The sequence below is a fragment of the Astatotilapia calliptera genome, unplaced genomic scaffold (genome assembly GCF_900246225.1).
Source record: "Astatotilapia calliptera unplaced genomic scaffold, fAstCal1.2 U_scaffold_3, whole genome shotgun sequence".
Lineage (NCBI taxonomy): Eukaryota > Metazoa > Chordata > Actinopteri > Cichliformes > Cichlidae > Astatotilapia > Astatotilapia calliptera.
The window spans coordinates 117,190-135,441 of NW_020535767.1; the positions used below are offsets into that span (position 1 = coordinate 117,190).

At 42.7% G+C, this 18,252-nt stretch overlaps 2 protein-coding genes and 1 long non-coding RNA gene across 3 annotated transcripts in view; 1 reads left to right on the top strand and 2 right to left on the bottom strand.

Moving 5' to 3' along the window:
* LOC113017978 (uncharacterized) overlaps nucleotides 1-1,335 on the bottom strand; it is a 14,341-nt gene extending 13,006 nt beyond the window's left edge. The window contains exon 1 of the mRNA XM_026161061.1: nucleotides 1,049-1,335. Coding sequence (XP_026016846.1) covers nucleotides 1,049-1,085 — 37 coding nt within the window. The 5' untranslated portion in view covers nucleotides 1,086-1,335. The remainder of the gene's footprint in view (nucleotides 1-1,048) is intronic.
* The window catches only part of LOC113017972 (uncharacterized), a 286,973-nt gene that overhangs the window by 114,250 nt on the left and 154,471 nt on the right, over nucleotides 1-18,252 (bottom strand). The window lies entirely within an intron of this gene.
* LOC113017983 (uncharacterized) lies at nucleotides 6,455-12,022 on the top strand. The gene is made up of 4 exons (XR_003271637.1): nucleotides 6,455-6,521; nucleotides 6,914-7,222; nucleotides 7,587-7,908; nucleotides 11,714-12,022. It is a non-coding gene; the product is annotated as an uncharacterized LOC113017983 (long non-coding RNA).

The following is an 18,252-nucleotide window of genomic DNA, read 5'->3' on the forward strand; positions in this document are numbered from 1 at the left end:
CAGCTGATTTAAATGTCTAAAATACCTCCTCAACATGTCTCAAAGTTCTCCAGAAGCCTGGTAATGAACAAATCATTTTAATCAGGTGTGTTGACCCAGGGTGATATCTAAAACCTGCAGGACACTGGCCCTCGGGGCCTGGAGTTCGACACCTCTGCCTTACAGTAACTGTTGTTGTTACACTATCTCTTACCGTATATTACTAAATCTCCATTTGCACTATTTGCTTATTTGCACTACTCTGCCTGGTTTACACTCAATGTCATTTACCCTTACTTGAATATTGTATATTGTATAGCTTTCTTGTTATACGTAAAATTGTATTGTATTTATTTAAATTTTTACTTTTTAATTATTTTATTTGCATTTTTTAATCACTCTCTTATATTTAAATGTTCATTTGCTATTTTATCTAGGGTTTGAGAGTAACGAAATTTCTATTCTCTGTATGTCCTGTACATGTGGCAGAATTGACAAATAAAGTTGACTTGACTTGACTACATTCACCAGCAGAGCTTTGATCGCACTTCTCTCCACGACCACTAGATGTCCCCACACTCTGTGCTGACTCCAATGATCAGAGCTGCTGAGCCTGTTTGCAGACAGAGGAGGAGCTCCTGGTGATCCGTGTGGCACTAAAAAGCTCTGATAACGTCCATCCAGCAGCTGATAACAGGGACATTTGGTGCCATGTCAGAGCTGCACAGTCAATCATCCGTTTGGCTCTTTAGTTTGAAGAGTTCAAAGCAGCAGCAGAGAATCTAAAGTGTGTCACACAGCACCAAGTTTCCTTTGGTCACATATGAAATGTGAGTCCGAGCTTCAGCTACACAACAACACACACAGCAGCTGATTGTAACATGAGCTCATCTGAAAGGCACCAAGAAGAATCCAGAGATTTGAAAGTTGCTGCTTTGGATTGTTAGTTTGATCTGAATCAGAATCCAGTGTTTGATGGAAATCTCCTCCTGCTGCACTTCAACACATTAAAGAGAGAGAGATGAAAGAAAAGCTGATGATGAGAGCAGAGAGAGGAAGGTGTACTTACCGTGCAGGAGGATCACAAACACCACAAACATCTTCATGTTCCTGTCAAACTCAGAGACTCTTTAAAAGCCCTTCAGGACATCAGCTCACAGCAGCTTCACTTTCCTCTGCTGATCATCTACTGACACTCTCACACTGCTTCACTGTCACAGCTCAGAGTTCAGCTTCACACTTTGTTAAAGCACATCTGTGGAATGAAGTCCGGCCGGCCACAGATCACTTCTGAGGAAAGAGGAGGACGTCGGCTTTCCTCCTAGTTTCACGCCCGAGTTCTCCAAACACAATCGGGGTGGCTGCAGCAGGTGGAGCAGGTCATCTACGAAGTGGATGGTTGGCAGTTCAATCACTCTGCATGCCAAACGATCCTGAGCCCCCACTTCCTCTGTGATGTGTAGAAAAAGTGCTCGTATGACTGGGTGATTGGGGCTTGCTGTGCAGAGTGTGCAGAATCGACTAGAGCTGTAAAACAATCTGTCTGTTTACAGTGACACGCACAAAGCTCCGCCTTCAGTCCTGACACTGAAACATCCACTGAAGCTACAATGATGCAGATGTGACCCTCAGCAGCTTGATTTCCTCTCCATAGATGTGTTTCCATGCAGATCATGGACATAAAGGCTGCTCTGAGAAAAAAGCAACGAATCAGACAAATCATTAGGTACAGGACCTTTAACATCTGCAGATTTATTTATTTAGATTCACTTTCTCCTGTTCAGTCATTACTTTCTTAAAAAAACAACATGCCTGTGAGACCCTGATGCTCAAAGAAATCTCATTATTGATTAATGCTTAAATTTTAAATCCAATTTAAAATGTATTTTTATTGACAGGCTGTTTCACACCTCCAATTAAAGAACTACTTCTAGAAGCTCTTACTTCATGCAGTGAGCTGTGATAATATCATTATATTTATAACCTTCCTTTTATTTAACACAGTCCTGAAGAAGATATTTAGAAAGCAGTCCAGAGCTGTTTCTGCATTGAATTTCAAAACAAATTGAAGGATTTTTTTGTTTGAATTCTAAATGAGTCTTATGTGACTGCTTCAAATACTATAAGTATTACTAGTGCTGCTTCTGTTCTTCATATTACTGTTTATTGTCCTCTCAGACCAACAGGCGGAGGTGAAGGTGGAGGAGGGGTCATAGTTTGTCACCCTAGCCTGCAGAACAAAGTTCTGAGCTGAGGACACCACAGTGGAGTGGACTCACTCTGACTTTGGACTCATGATGCGTCCATGTGCATCCAAATGACAGTAAACAAAGCAGGACAACCTCTACTGTGGTTGCACGAATATAAACAAAGACCTGCTGAGAACTTGAGACCTCAGTCTGACCCTGAAACTCCACACACACACACACAACACACACACACACACAACACACACACACCACACACACACACACACACACACAACACACACACACACACGGATACATCTGCACCATCTACAGGGACCAAAGACTTCCTGAGACAGAAAGTATGCTGCAGGTCAAAGGTCAGTTGGGATTAGGAAAAAAGTGAAATCGTAAACAGGATAAAAGCAGTGTGAGAGGGCTGTTACTTTTATACTTGATAATAAAACGAACAGATGCAATGAGAGTTATGTTTCTAAGGAAGTAAATGACATGAGAGTGAATATAAACAACCGTACACATCCTCTACGACTTGTTTTGGAGGTAGGACTCACCAAGGTTCAGTGTTAGATCCTGGGCGAGGCAGATCTAATTTAAGAATAGATGGGATTGGCTGTCGGAGGGTCGCTTTTTTGAACTGCAGGTCCTTGAAGGGTAATACAGTAGAGGATATTTACATAGAGGATCTCTATGTAAATATCCGATAGCAGCTACTACCACCACAGGACTGTTTTCCTTCGTGGTCATGAAGGAAAACGCTCGGCTGGCATTTTAAAAGGGCATTTATTCCCTTCAAGGACCTGAAGCTACATAAAGCACCCCCCAACAGCTGAACCCATCTGCTCTCTGATTGGATTGTTACATTTGTGATTGACATGACATTGACCAATCAGCTGAAAGGAAGAAAAATCAGGTCAAAATTCGTACTCGTAGGTTGAGAGTCACACACAGCCAGGGAACCTGAGTGCAGAGATTTAAACATAGTTGTTTGCTTTGTATCTGTAAACAGACCTTAACAAAATCAACTTGTAACTTGTGTAAAAAATCTTTACAAACAAAATTCTCATCTGTAGATGCACAAAAATAAAATTTTCAAAAATTTTGGTTTACAAGGGTACAAAACTCTCACAGACACACAACACAATGTTCACATTAAGTGGTGAAGGAAACACTTACTATAACAGCTTACTATGTGCAGTCAAGAGTCCATGTTTCAGTGTTCAAACACCTGTCTTGGGTTTCTGAAGCTAATTTGTCACCTGTGAGGACTCTGGGACAAACACACAGCTTGCAGTTCATTTCTACATCTGTTTGTGTTTCCTCAGTTTCCCAGCATGCCCTGGCTGTGGTGGTGGAGGTGAATGAGGGGGAAAGATCTGTCCTGCTGCCCTGTATGTACTCAGGTTCATACCTGTGGACCCCACAATGATGTGGAATCGCAGTGATCTTCATCCCAAATCCGTCCACCTACGACGAGGAGGAGGAGATGATCTCAGAGGACAAAACCGGCGTTACAGCAGACGCACATCGGTGAGGCGTGATGCTCTGCACACTTTAGACTTCAGCCTCACTCTGAAAAAACCACAACTGATCGACAGTAGCAGCTACACCTGCTCCATCAGTGCTGGGAGAGAGGAACAGGACACTGACAGATATACAGCTGCAGGTCAAAGGTCAGCAACAAACACCTGCTTATCATGCAGGTCAGGAGTCAGTACTGTAGACGGATCAGAGCTTTAAACTCAAAGTCTTCTGCCAATCCTTTTAAAACAAACAACAGCGTTTTAGATCTAAGCTCCATGGTCGTCACAAAGCAGACGAAAAATGAGGAGAACACTTTGTATAAAACTGCAGAGATCATTCATGATATTTTCTTTTTTCTGATGAAAGTTTTTAGTTGTAAAAACTGTGTAACACTCTTCAGGGATGCTGAGGTTTTTCACCACTTGCTGGCTCCCAGTGAAACCCAAGACCTCATTAAAAAAGCTAACAAGCAAAGTAAAATGCTGAGTTCAACCAGCTGTTGTTTAACTTGTCTGCTGACTCCCAAAGGATCATGTGGATGTGGGATACTGTCCAAGGGCAGGTTACCTAGGGCCTGCTTTAGGGTGTCCTGCTATCATCAGCAATGTTAGCATCACTGACAGGTAGGAGTCCAGTTCCTTAGCTGACCTTTGTGTAGCCCTGCCATGTCTCTGATATTTACACATTCACTGAAAGTAGTAGCATGACCTATATTTGGCCATTTATATCCACAGTTACTTTTGTTTTCAGCTTTTAACTTAGTTTAACTCAGGGCAAGCAAATTCTGCTCGGACACTTTTGATCTGATCTGTGGGGTTCTGCAAGGCTCAATTCTGAGTCCATTATTTTTTATTTTACATCCTTTATTTAGCTGAGGTCATTAAATGTTATCAATTCTATGCTGATGGCATCCAGCTGTCTGTCTTTTAAGCCTTGCCATCTGGATAGGCTGCCCAGTAATGGTAATCTTGTTGTATTTGATTCTTCTCTGAGCTTTGACTCAGATGCAAAATCTCTATGGGTCTGTTTTATATAGAAAAGTACAGACAAGAGACACGAGCTGCGTTTGTTCTGCAGGCTCTTCCTCATCTGAGGTACAGGAGAGTTGCAACGGCCTATCACACTCACAGCTACTTCTCCCTTGTGGCGATGCTGCGCAATTACATCATCATAGCTTCAACTGAAAAGAGCAAAAGCACAATGAAATAAGGCCTTTTACATGAATAAATGTTTAAACCAAATTACAATGTTGACCATACACTTGTAGGTGCCACACAAGCTCGAAGCACACTTCATTTATTTGCTTTACATCGACTCCCAGTTGATTTTAGAATTAGTTATAAAATTCTCTTACCTACATACAACAGTGTAGCACTCCAGCCTTGTTCTGTGGACTCCTTCAAAGGCAGTTGAAAACGTTTCTGTCAGGTGTGTTTTTGTATTGCTTGAGCACTCTACAACTAACTTTCATTTTCTTACTTAGCCTTTATACCAATCATGTCACTGACCTGTTAGTCTAATTACATACACATGTTCAGCCAGCTGTTTCTTTTCAGTACCGCTTAGTTATGTTTAAATTACACTACATTTGCATGCTGAAAACCTTTATAAGCGTCTTTTAGAAAAGGTCTTTGTGTGCATTAAGCAATGTTTCCATGGCATCAAGGGTTTTTAATGTTGGAAATGACCAAATTATGATTAAATGGAATATTAGCATTAAAGATCCAGTTTAGTTTCATTGGACAAAAAGAAACGCTAAATGTATTACAACAGAGTTAGAGGTCAGCAACATTAATGCTCAGCTCCCAGATGTCTAGTCGATTTTGTGATTTATTGTCCTCTCAGACCAGCAGGTGGAGGTGAAGGTGGAGGAAGGCTCAGACTCTGTCATTCTGCCCTGCAAAACAAAACCTGACCTGCCTGATGACACCACAGTGGAGTGGACTCGCTCTGACCCAGAACTCTGGATAGTCCATGTGTATTTAAACAGAAGTGACCACCTTAAGAAACAGGACGGCCTTTACAGAGACCGAACAAAGATGAATGAAGACCTGCTGAGAACTGGAGACCTCAGTCTGACCCTGAAACACCCCACAGAGAGAGACAGTGGAGGATACATCTGCACCATCTACAGGGACAAAAACATCCTGAGACAGAAAGTAGAGCTGCAGGTCAAAGGTCAGAGATATATATCAAAGGTTCTGTATATGTAAGCCATACTTGTGATATCATTATTATTATGTTTTAACATTAGGCTCTTTTATTGTTTTCTACATAGAGCGGTTTCCATCCTGGGGCATAGCGCTCCCAATTATTCTGGTTCTCGTTGTTTCTGGAGGTCTGTTATTTTATTTCATGTCAGGTGAGTCCCTCCTACATTACCCATAACACTGACGCTTAGCAGGTATCCTTCCAGATTTTGGTTATGTAGGTAGCTTCAGGGTTAATCCTGGGTTTTCTGTGCTATGAAGGTGGTTCATTTTTTAACAGGGAAAATCGCCATGGTAACATATGCTGTGAATCTCCAAAAGTTGATTCTGTTCATCTGGACGTTGTGTTTTGTGGGAGAAACGTTTCGTCACTCATCCAAGTGACTTCTCTGCTGGGGAAATACATTTGACTAAAACCCCCTAAATGACATGCAAACTGTGCGTTGCATTGTTACAGGAATGTCAGTGCAACAAGTTGAGGACTTGTATAAACATGTATAAACCCCGCCCCTTTCATGTGAACTTGCAGGATAAACTCTGGGTTAACTTAAATGATTCATGTGACCTTCTATCAGAATCGCAATGATGGACTAAGTGAATCCAGGTAACAGAAAGATATTCTGGGCATGTTGAACTGTTTTTGTAGTTTAGTGTCAGAAGCTGAAAGAGTTGAGAGTTACAAACAGCTGATACAGAGAGCTGAAGAGAAACTTCCAGGTTTGTTCCAGAAGTCAGAAAACCTCCTTCAGACTCAGTCATTGATCAGTGAAACAGCTCCACAACATGACTTTACTAAACAGCTTACACCTTTCATAAAGTCTCGCAAGAGTCAGCTTTCTATAGATATAAACAAAATGGAAATGTACTGATACGTGATCAGAATTACAATATTTCTGACTGCCTGATTCAAAATGAATCGAATTGTCGATCAAATCAATTCTGAAAATCAGCGACGATACCCAGCCCTAATCATGTTGTCCTTTGTTATTCTCTCAGTTTACCAGGTGGAGGTGAAATCGGGGGTGGAGTCTGTCCAGTTGCCCTGCAAAACCACAGTTAACCTGCCCGAAGACGCTAAAGTGGAGTGGAAGGACAACGATTACAGGACGGTCCATGTGTATCAGAACGGCTCTGACCAGCCTGAAGAACAGCACAAGGATTATAAAGGCCAAACAAAGATGAAGAGAAACCTGCTGGAACCTGGAGACCTCAGTCTGACCCTGAAATACCCCACAATCACACACACGTACACCTGCACCGTCCACAGCAGGGAGGGAAAGATCCTGCTGCTCTTTGTCAGTGGAGGTGAGTGCTGTAGATACAGGGCAGAGGTCAGAGGTCACTGTAAAAGCTCAGAGATGAACTGTGAGTGTCCACATCATCCATGAGACTTTCATGAGTTTCTCATAATGTTTGTTTAGCATGTGGCTAGCATACTGCTAAAGCTCAGTCAGTCCCACATATATGTGTACGCTGTTAGCGCTCACGTCTCAGTCACAATCACTACATGCATGTTTTTTTATGAAAACTTTCTGATATTCCACATAAACACACGTGGAAATATCACAAGTCTGAGTCGATGAAACAAGGAGTGGAATTGGAGGTAATGTTACCATCAGTGTTGATGTTGCTGTCTGTATCACTTACACGTGCTTCACTGTCTTCTCAGTCCCCCAGAAGGAGGTGGATGCAGGAAAGGACTTTGTACAGCTGTCCTGTAAAACCACACTTGATTTACCTCATGATGCTGAAGTGGAGAGACGCTAACAGGAAGGTCCACGTGTATCAGGATGGCTGTGATCAGCCAGATAGACAGGATCAGGATTACAGAGGCCGAACAGAGATGAATAAAGACCTGCTGAAATCTGGAGACCTCAGTCTGACCCTGAAACACCCCACAGAGAGAGACACACAAGTCTACACCTGCACCGTCTACAGCCAAGAGGGAAACATCGTGTTTAAGAAAGCAGTGGGCAATCTGAGAGTCAAAGGTCAGAGAGGATTTTATTGGTTCACACACTGTGTTCTCTCTGTGTTAGACCTACACTATCTTATACAGGCTGCATGCTTTAGCCTAACGACAGCTGGGATAGACTCAACTATGACCCTGCACTGAAGAAGAAAAATACTGGGGCACCACTATCAGTGACGGAAAATAGAAACGGAAAGCGTTATCTCACAGGATGAACCATTAATTGATTTATAATCAAATCATCCATAATGAGAAATCTAAGCAAGCTTTTGGATTAGATCATATAAAGACAGTAGTGTCATGGTTCCTGGATCATTGACCCAGTTTTGTGTTTTGTGGACTCTCAAGCTCTGCATTCAGTTTGTCTCCTGGTTGTTCTGTTGTTACAGTACATGTGCAATAATGTCCCAGCTGACACAGGCAGGAGGGAGAAAACATAATGTGAGGAGAAAATTGTTAGAAGACAAAGAAACTCAGACTCAAGATATCTTTTTCATGTACATATACATGGACGATCCCCCGTCCCTGGTCCGATCGGCTCTGCACCATTCAGCTACTGCCTACGTGTGCAGAACAGATGTTACACAGAGGAAAACCGCCCAGGGCTCTTAGCACATTCTTTATTTATACTTCAAGTAAGTTTCCACAGCAGTAGGAGTGGCATGTATGGAACTGATAATATCTCCTTAAAAGGAGATACCTTTAGCTTGTCTGTTGAAAAAGGAGATAGCTTGGTATGTATAGAAAACAAAACATTCCTTATAAGGAGAGAGACCGTTAACTTGTCTGTTAACACAGGAGGAAGTATCGTATGTCACAGCATTCCTCTGCACATATGTTTTCACTCCCTTTCTCTGTGGTGGTTCCAATTCACAAGCTCTTCTTCCTTTAAATGAAGCTACAAATAAACATAACACAAAACTCAAAAATCTTTCATCACATAATAAAGACAGACAACAAATAGAAACGCAATGAATCTCCGACTGCTACAGCTGCAACAGAAAAAGTAGAAAATAAAAGCACAGAGCATCTGGAAGACAACAATATGAAAGAGCCTGCAAGCGACCAGCGGACCCCGTCCCAGGCAGGGCACATGAGTGTACTAAGTTTAAAGTAGGGATTTGGAATTGATAAGAATTTAGTGATTCCGATTCCATTATCAATCAGATATTGATTTGGTTTCTGGTCGATTTTCATCGGCTCTCTGTGAGCGTGACCACCATCACTAAGCAGCAATAAATTATTTATCTAGTTAAGTACATGCTGTGTGATCAAATGTTTGTGCGTGTTGGAGCTATTTCCCTTCTTTGTTGCCATCAGGATTGGGGTCGTTACTTAAAAAAACACCACCACTCCCACCACCAACCGAGGCAGACACAATTCAATTCAATTCAATTCAATTTTATTTATATAGCGCCAAATCACAACAAAGGTCTTCACACAGATTCCCCAAAATGACACCTGCAGATCTCCAGCCCCCAGGAAGCCGCCAAACGACCACAGTCACAGAAAACCCCACAGCCAGCTGCAGGGCATACAGGGAGACAAGCCTCCAGCCGACCACCATCAGTGACCATGTAGTTCATTGATGGTGGTCGGCTGATCTGGTCAGTGATCAGTGAAACAAATTCATCCAGTTGTTTTTATGCAGACATTCTCCTCAAACTGATGTAATCTAGAAGTAAGTAAATGAGTCTGAAATTCCTCACAGAGTTACTGGAGGCCAACATGACGCCTCCAGACTAAGTATCTGGTTACAAACCAAGAGTTTTAGGACCGAGTACAATTACCTCAGTTTTATCTGAATAGCATGTATATAGTTATCAGCAGAGTTGTCTGTGGAGTACGTGCATGTGTTTGAGTGTGTAAGGCTCATTTTTCTGACATTACTGGATTATTCAAAATTTAAATGGGATACGTTAAGACTGTTACTTTTAATCATTCTCTCCGGGTGTTTATATTGAGGCTTTTAAAGCAGTTATGATGCCTAACAAGCAGATTACAGATTTGTACTTTTCCACAGAGTGCTTGTTCTTGGTCCAGCCATGACCAGTCTAATAGGTTTAATCCATTCTGAAACACAGCACTTTGTTGGATAAGAAGTAGTGTAAAGAATGTGGTAGTTGTAGATCACCACTGTGTTTTGGTTTTTGTAGAGTTTTTAAAGTTATTCTCAGGTGTCTATCTCAGAGGAACTCTACATCTTCGGTCAGGATGGATTATGAATGGAGAGATTTTTTTATAATCTTTGGGCAAGTGCAAAGTATTTTAAGGCTTACATTTGTGAGTGAGGTTGGGCAGTAGCTGGATGGAAGCGTAGGATCTTGGGCTGGTTTAAGAAGCAGACTAATGATGGCAGAGATCATGTTTGGAGATAGTGTGTGATTATTGTAAATCTGAATTACCATCTTGAAAAAAGAAGGTGCCAGTGTAGGCCAAAATGTAAAATGGCTGGAAAACCATGTGGACCTGGGCTGTTTCAGAATTCAGACACTGAATGAGGTGAATCCAGAAAATGGTACATTAGTTGGATTAATCTGTGATGAGTATAAAGCTTCATAACAATCTTTAACATCTTTATGTATTTATTGTTGATCATGAGGAATCTTCCCAGTGGAAGCGTTTTTTCCTTATTTAGATTTAAGTGGTTTTGGGGGGAAATTTTCCAGATTTATTACCATGTTCAAGGTTCTCCAAACGCAGCTTTTGCATCAGAAACTGTTCGCTTGTGAATTATTTCATTCTAGTTTTAGTTTGTTGGTTTAGCTTGTTGTTGGCATCACAGGCAGAGTCTAATGATCGAATTTCTTGTTCAGTTCTAATACAAGCCTTTTTCCCTCCTTTGTCTTATGTGAACAATAAGATATTATGTTAGCCTTTCCAGCTTCCCATAGAACACACGGTGATATTCCTGGTGGGCCATTGTTATCTAAATATGTTGCCCATTCCTTTTTTGAAATAATTAATGAAGTCTTGTTCTTTAAGTAATGATGTATTTAATCTCCGGCTCCAGTGGTGTAAGTGAGCGTGTGACTGATGTACTGGTGATGTATATAATTGTGTTTCCCTGCTTTGCAAACATTTAAACTATATTCTTTGACTTACTGCATTAAGTCTCCCGTGTTCTGCGTATGAGTGCAATACATGAGATGTTCTTGTTTGTCTGTATCATGCTGTACATTAGACAGATAGCTGCTTCTAGTTAGATGTAGTAGAGAAGAGTATACAGCTGTGGTTCGTTGACCTGGTGTGAGGGGGTCAAATTAGTGTCAGGTCATACATGCAGAAATAATTGTCACTTCTCAGATGTGACAATTAAGACTCAGATGAATGAATCGTTTCTTGTCCTTTCTCCTGGCTCTCAGTATTATTGGAGATAAAGTATCTGAATTTCAGGAGCGGCCCCACACCTCCAAACACACCCCACGGTCCTATCTATATATGATCCCCCAGTTCTACAAGCTTTTCCTGCTCCACCCTTCAATCCTTTCACTTCTCATTAGTACATGGAATTGATTTGACTTTGATTTGTGTAACAAAGTGATTTCCACGTCTCCTTCATGATGTGACAGTGTCAGAGCTGAATGCACTTGTAGAGTATCATGTTTTTATGGCTCACATTTAAAGTGTTGCAGCTCTAATGTACAGCTGTCATATTAGAAATAGAAGCAGCTCTGATTTTAGTGCTCAAAGAAATCTATGAAGTGATGAATTCACACATGAACAGTTTTCTGCAGCGTTCCTCTCGGCCTTATTTGCAGCTCCACTCTTGTTTTTGGTCTATTGTTGTTGTTTGTCCTTGTCTGACTGTCTTGTCTCTGCAGGGAGAGTTCAGGTCCAGGATCAAACAGGGGACATCAGGAACAGAAGCAGCTCCATTGATCCGACTCCTCTGATGGCTGATCAATCAGTTTGATCTGTGTGTTCTTTGATTATTGATCAGTGATGTCAGAGTTATGTTGATGTCAGACGCTAAGCTTTTTCGATCCGGACATTGCTACGGTTGAACTCATCAAACGGGTTCTAGATCCAGATGAAGTTGATGATCATGACTGCAACCGTAATCTTATAACTGTAATGCCCAATGTGATGTGGTGTGAACACGTCAGCCGAATTGTGTTCAAACTGCTGAAGCTGCAGGCCCGAGGATAGACTCACTGCCCGCATGTTATTGAATGACAACCAGTGGATATGGATTCCCATGTGACTCCAGATACCATCGATCGTGTGAAACATTACGGCTGGCATCAAATCCACTAAGTGAAATGCTGTGTGATCCTTTTTCACATTCTAATCATTTGTACCTTTAATGTTCATCATGCCCCCATATATATTATGGGTTTGGGGTTGTTGACAAATAAAACAGATTCATCACTCTATCTCATGTGGTTGACTTCTTTTATTGACACAGCTTATATGTTATACAGGTAGGGACATGCACAGGAGTAAATAGTAATACGTACAGACAATGCAAGACACACACAACAAAAAACGGTAAGGTGTGCCTTTGGTCCTGATTCTTTTATATTGAGGATGAAAACAAACAAAAACTGGTTGTTAAGAGATATATTCTAAAATACTTCTTCAGTAGAGAATCAGAGAAGAGAAACACAGAATTTCTTGCTAGCAAGGGCAGCCTCCAGAACTGAGACTCGCACTGAGGACTGCCCTGGTCTTTATTTATAAACTCCAGTGAGCGTTTGTTCCTTACATTGGTGTGTGTGTGTGTGTGTGTGTGTGTGTTGGTGTGTGTGTCAGAGTGTGACCCATAAATGACTTCCCTTAACCTGCTGGTCTGGAAAGTCCAACAGTTCATCTATATGTAAAAAGGCACTTAGACTAAAACTGACATAGCTACGTTTAATCCTACCGTAAAACAATAAGACAAGGTACGACCTCTCCCATGCTCGTAGGATGTGGGGGTGAATGCCAGAACACCCTGGAATGTTACAGACCTCCTAGGATGAGACATTCTTTCAATATTGCCACCAGCTAATATTACTTCTAAACACAAATGATTACATGCAGTATTCTACCATATGCAAACTTTATCATTAAAAGATTATACTGACTACGAAGTACAATTTTCCATTGACACTGGTCCAGATGAGTTCAGTCAAACAATGATTTTATTGAACACACGCATGGGGAGCATCATCAGCGTAGATCTCCGCTAAAAAGCTTCAAAATGGTTTTGATATGTCAGGTTTAGCCCCTTCTTGCGTCAGCAAAGCAGATAATATGCATCAGTTACAGTTAATGACAGTTAGACAAGTTTCCATTATCTGCAACCTTTTTACCATACATGGCTGTTTGTTTCAACCGTCTCACCCTCCAGATGTTTCTCGTTGACTTGTTCTTTTCATGCTTATCTTTAACACGTCCTGCATCAACAGTTGCTATGCAAGCACAAATGCAGTTACAAGCTAAATGTATCTCTCACTTTCTGACCTAGAACTTATTTGTGTCTGTAAGCGTGCTTGCATTGGCCTTCTTGCGCTCTAAGTCACCTTTACACAATATATCGTCTGGACATTCACACCAGACGAAGCTTAGGACCTTAAGAGGACTGAGCGCCAACTCTTTATGAGCGCATTTTAAATTTATGGTATAAAAATAATTACAACTCCACATTTAATAAAAGTTTTAATAAAGTGGCACTAATAAAAGCCATGTAAGCAATGATATATTTTCTTTTATTTCCACACTTGACATAAACACATACAAGCCAAGTGGCGATCATATATACATAAACCCTAGAACGATCACAATCAACGTCGCAATAAGCCCTCCCACGGCGACAGTAGCTTTTGAACAGCCACTGAGCTCTTTTATCGTACTCTTGTACTCTTCCATCGCATTTTTCAGCCCGTCAACTGCAAATTAAAAGAAAAACAAAAGTGTTAGGACATATGTAACACACTTTGAAAAAAAAAAAAAACTGCTAACATTGTTGTGCCCTTACTGTGTGGTGATATGTCTATCAAGTGAACACTGGTGTTGATGGGTTCCAAGAACTGTAAAGGGCAAGGCTATAGAGTAGAGCACATGACATATCATTATCATTTTTTACAATAGCGGACAAACATCCGCGGACTCTTGAGCTATGTTCACGAACTACTGTACATACACTCGGTGGTAGAAGTTTCGCTTCTGTTCGATTGAACAGACCTCGTCGTTTGCGAGCATGTCTGATCATCTGCCCCTCTTCGTTTGTATATACACATTCTACATTTGTCAGCTCCATGACCTTCAGGCATTGTGGCGGCTTGGACTTTTGAACAAACAACCCGCCGGGATTTCTGTTTGACTCATCGTGTGATTCCATATCTCCATTACACGCCACGTAGACGGTTACTATGGTATAATATACACCCCAGTGTTCAAGTGTTCAGGTTTGGCGAAAACTGTGAAAAGCTCCCCCCCTAACATGTATTGCCCTTCGTCACTGCAGCTGAGGAAGCGGATAGTAACTTGGTACCCCGATCTCACGGGTGTTACACTGTACAAATGGTTGGTGGGTGAGATACGCAGTCTGTCTTTGTAAAACACAGATGTCGGACTGTCTAAAATGCCTGGTAATGTGATAGCATCTGCCATTCACCCGATCACAGCGCTCTCTGTAACTGCTGTTTTGTTTAATTGCGCTTTGACTAGAGGACCGGCACAAGAAACACAGCGCAAAGGTTAGCGCTCGCACAGCTGCATTCAAGGAGTACATTGTCAATACAACATCCGGCTTCTACGAGGCAACTGTCAGATCACGTCTTTATATAATCTCACGAATTCCCCCGACTGAGCGCACAGTTCCCGACCAAAAAACCCACCGGACCCCGACCAAATGTAATTTTCTAATTAAACATACACAGCCCCGCAACATTGTGTGTTAGGCCTAGCTTTGTGTTCACAGAGCAACTTAGTTAAAAAGCACAAAATGTGTAATTTTATTAAGTTGCATAAAAGGTACAGATCATTCCATGTTATTCTTCATGCGCTTCTTTATTTGTGTCTTAATATGTGTCTTAGTGTATTGCTACACTACACATAATGTTCCATGCCATGAAGAAGTGTGCTGTGTAACTCAGATGCGAGGTCCGAGACGCAAGGTCCAGACCAAGAATCCTGTCTATGTGTGTGTCAGCCTCTATACGCGAAAAAAGTATGGATGTAGATAACACTAGGAGGGTCTTGGAAAGATGTGTTCACGCGGACCATGTGACATATTAGTGCCAAGTATCCTGACGAGAAACATTCTACAAATCGGTGGAAAAGAATATCATATACATAGGCGAACTGTGTTTCGCGGGACGCAAAAATCCGTCCAGCTTGCTGGAACAGATTACCAGTTGGTTCGCTGAGCTTACGTCTGAACATCGCAAGCTGGGATTCGACGTATTGCCGTAAGGAACATTTGGTACTTTGCATAAGAAAACAACACCACTGACCGGCAGACTCACTATAGCCACTCTCTGTATTGCCAAACCACACGACCCTGACGAATCAAGCGACTGCATACCTGCCATCTGTAATACACGACAAGCGTGTCAAGCATGATACGTCTGAGACAATGCCACCGATCGAACAGCATCTCGGCTACTTATTGGACTTATGTTAACCCTTGTGCTTCCGTGGGGTTTCTGGTGGCGCTGATGGCGTGCGGGCGTCGCGGCCCGAGGGGACCCCCAAGCAAAGCGCAGCTGGGGCAGTTGGTGATCGCGTATCTGGAGCACATGTGCAGGTGGCACCGGGTCTTGGCCTTGATGTCCTTGCTCCTGCGATACACATGCCACGCTTTGTCGGTGGGGTGTTCACGTGACCCCTCGGGGCACCTGGTTGCAGCGGCGGCGGGCTGGGCGAGCACTGGGGCGATCGCCCTGGCCTCAATCGCGGGGAGCGCAAGGGCTTTGCCTAACCGCCAAGGAAGAGCCTTCACCTTTTGAGCTCGTCGTCGTAATCATTTGGTCATCCCGGTACCCAGAAAAGTACCAAGAGCAAGGGGTGAGGAGCAGCACGTCTACGGTGACCTCGGGGCTTGGCCGGTACATGCAAGGCAGTCTCGCGCACCACTCGTCCCAAATGGCTCTGATAGGGGCCAGTTTGTGGTAGCCGCGCTCCTCGGGGTCGCGACACCGCCTGGCTTATCTGGCCTCTCGGTTGTTGAAACGCAAGGTGCTCGAGTAGACCTGGAAGGTCTTGAGTGACATTGCTGCTCTCCAATCCTTGATAGTGAAACGTGGCCCGTCGTGGCGGCCGTGTCCTCGGTGTCGCCGCTGCACCTCCTACCTCGATCTTATACTTCCACTGCCACGGTCCAGTGCATGACATAGCCTCCCTTTTCTGTTACGTGCTAGCAAATAACCGCATGTAGGGAAAGTCACACGCCTAGTGCCCGCAGAATCCCTCAAAAAAAGCCGCAGCCTTAGTACCGCCAATCTCCACTCTTATCAGTTTGGGGTACTCCACTACCCCTCTCGCGTTCCTTGTCCCTCTCCCTCCGACAATGCCGCCACTACGATGAGCCTGTCGCTTGGGGTATTACGCTTCCCCCTGCGATGGGGGTACTCCTATTGCATTTCCCCGGCCTTCTTTTCTCGTAGCCCCAGCGCTCGGGAACCACAGACACCCCCAAGAGCTTAAACCCCATCAGGGTTAAGTTTCAGCCGCAACTTAGGGACTGAAAGCAACCGAAGTTGACAAAAGCGAACGAGTGGGGACAGCAGATCAGACAAATAAACAGGAGCCAGACCATTTAAAGATTTAAAACCCAATAAAAGAAAACAGATTTAAAACGGATCCTAAATTTGATGGGAAGCCAATGTAGAGAGGCCAAGACTGATGTGCTCAAATTTCCTTCTACCAATTAAAAATTGTGCCACCGCATTTAACACAACTGTCTCTAAATCAAGTAGAGCAATTGGTAGAAAAGCAGAAAACAGACTTGAGCAAGAAACATGCATGGCCAGGTGAGCAATAGATAGAGTCGGAGGTCTCAAGCTAGAAACCTTGTCCACAGAAAAATTAATAAAGTGATTGCACGTAACATCAGAAGACTGCAAAAGAACATGGGCTTCAATATTAAGTACAGAATTTATAGTGTTATACAAAACATGATGCATGTTATGCAAGCTAGCAGCAATAAGTTGAGAAAAATAAGAGTGCTTGGCGGCCTTTACTGCTCTCTGATAAACTTTCCAGACAAACATACAGCGTCTCCTTTTTCCACCCTCTTTCACATCTTCTACATTCTTTTCTAATGGCTCGGGGTAGAATCAGTTAGTCAAAGACTAGCCTTGGGCATGCACTGTCTGAAACTTAAAGGAGCAACAACATTGAGGACAAATTTACAAGCAGAATCCAAATAAATCCACACAGGCGCTATCTTGAGAAAATCAAGATGGCAAAAACCCAGGTATTCAAAACTCCAGGTATTGATACTCAAGGGTTTGAGTTTCACTCAGAAAACACCGGGCCAAAGACAAAATAATCAGTCTGGACTTGAGAAAAATCTGTTCATGTGGTAATTTTTATTTTTGGTTAATAACTTTTTGTGTGCAAAGTAAACTCATATAATGATGAAAAACAAAACTAGAGGGTTTGAAACAGCTTTGTTAAAAATGCCTTCCTGTCTTTAACGACACCTGGTAAATACGTTTTTATAAAATGAACTTTCATAGGCGGGTGTCTGTGAAGGTTCTCAGTCATCCAGGTCATCGTAGTCAAAGGAGTTTGCAAAGAAAAGCGTCTGGACTTCTTTAAGTTGCTTGAAGATGTTTCATCTCTCATCTGAGAAGCTTCTTCAGTTCTAAGGTCAAATGGTGGAGAGTCCCAGATATAAACCTAGTGGGAGTGACCCCCCACAGAGGGACAAAAGGACCCCTGATGATCCTCTAATAGCCTGAGCCAAGGTGTGAAACTGGGGTGGGTCCCAATCAGCCAGAGTTTCGGGTGTGTTAATTGTGAAACCTGGCCCCACCTTATCATGCGAATTCCTGAGGTCAGATGGCCCAGGATGTGAGTGGGCGTTAAGGCGTCTGGGAAGGATCTCAAAAACTGGATTATAGATGGCAGACAGGCTGGTGTCGTAAACCCCGCCTCTGTTCAAAGATGGTCGCTCACAGTGGACATAGATGGCTTCTTTCACTCCTCTTTTCAAACCATCTGTCCTCTCTGTCCAAAATGTGAACATTGGCATCCTCGAAAGAGTGACCTTTATCCTTAAGATGCAGATGGACTGCTGAGCTGCTCAGCAGTCCATCTGCATCTAAAGGTCAAAGGTCACTCTTTCGCCCACTCACATCCTGGGCCATCTGACCTCAGGAATTCGCATGATAAGGTGGGGCCAGGTTTCACAATGAACACACCC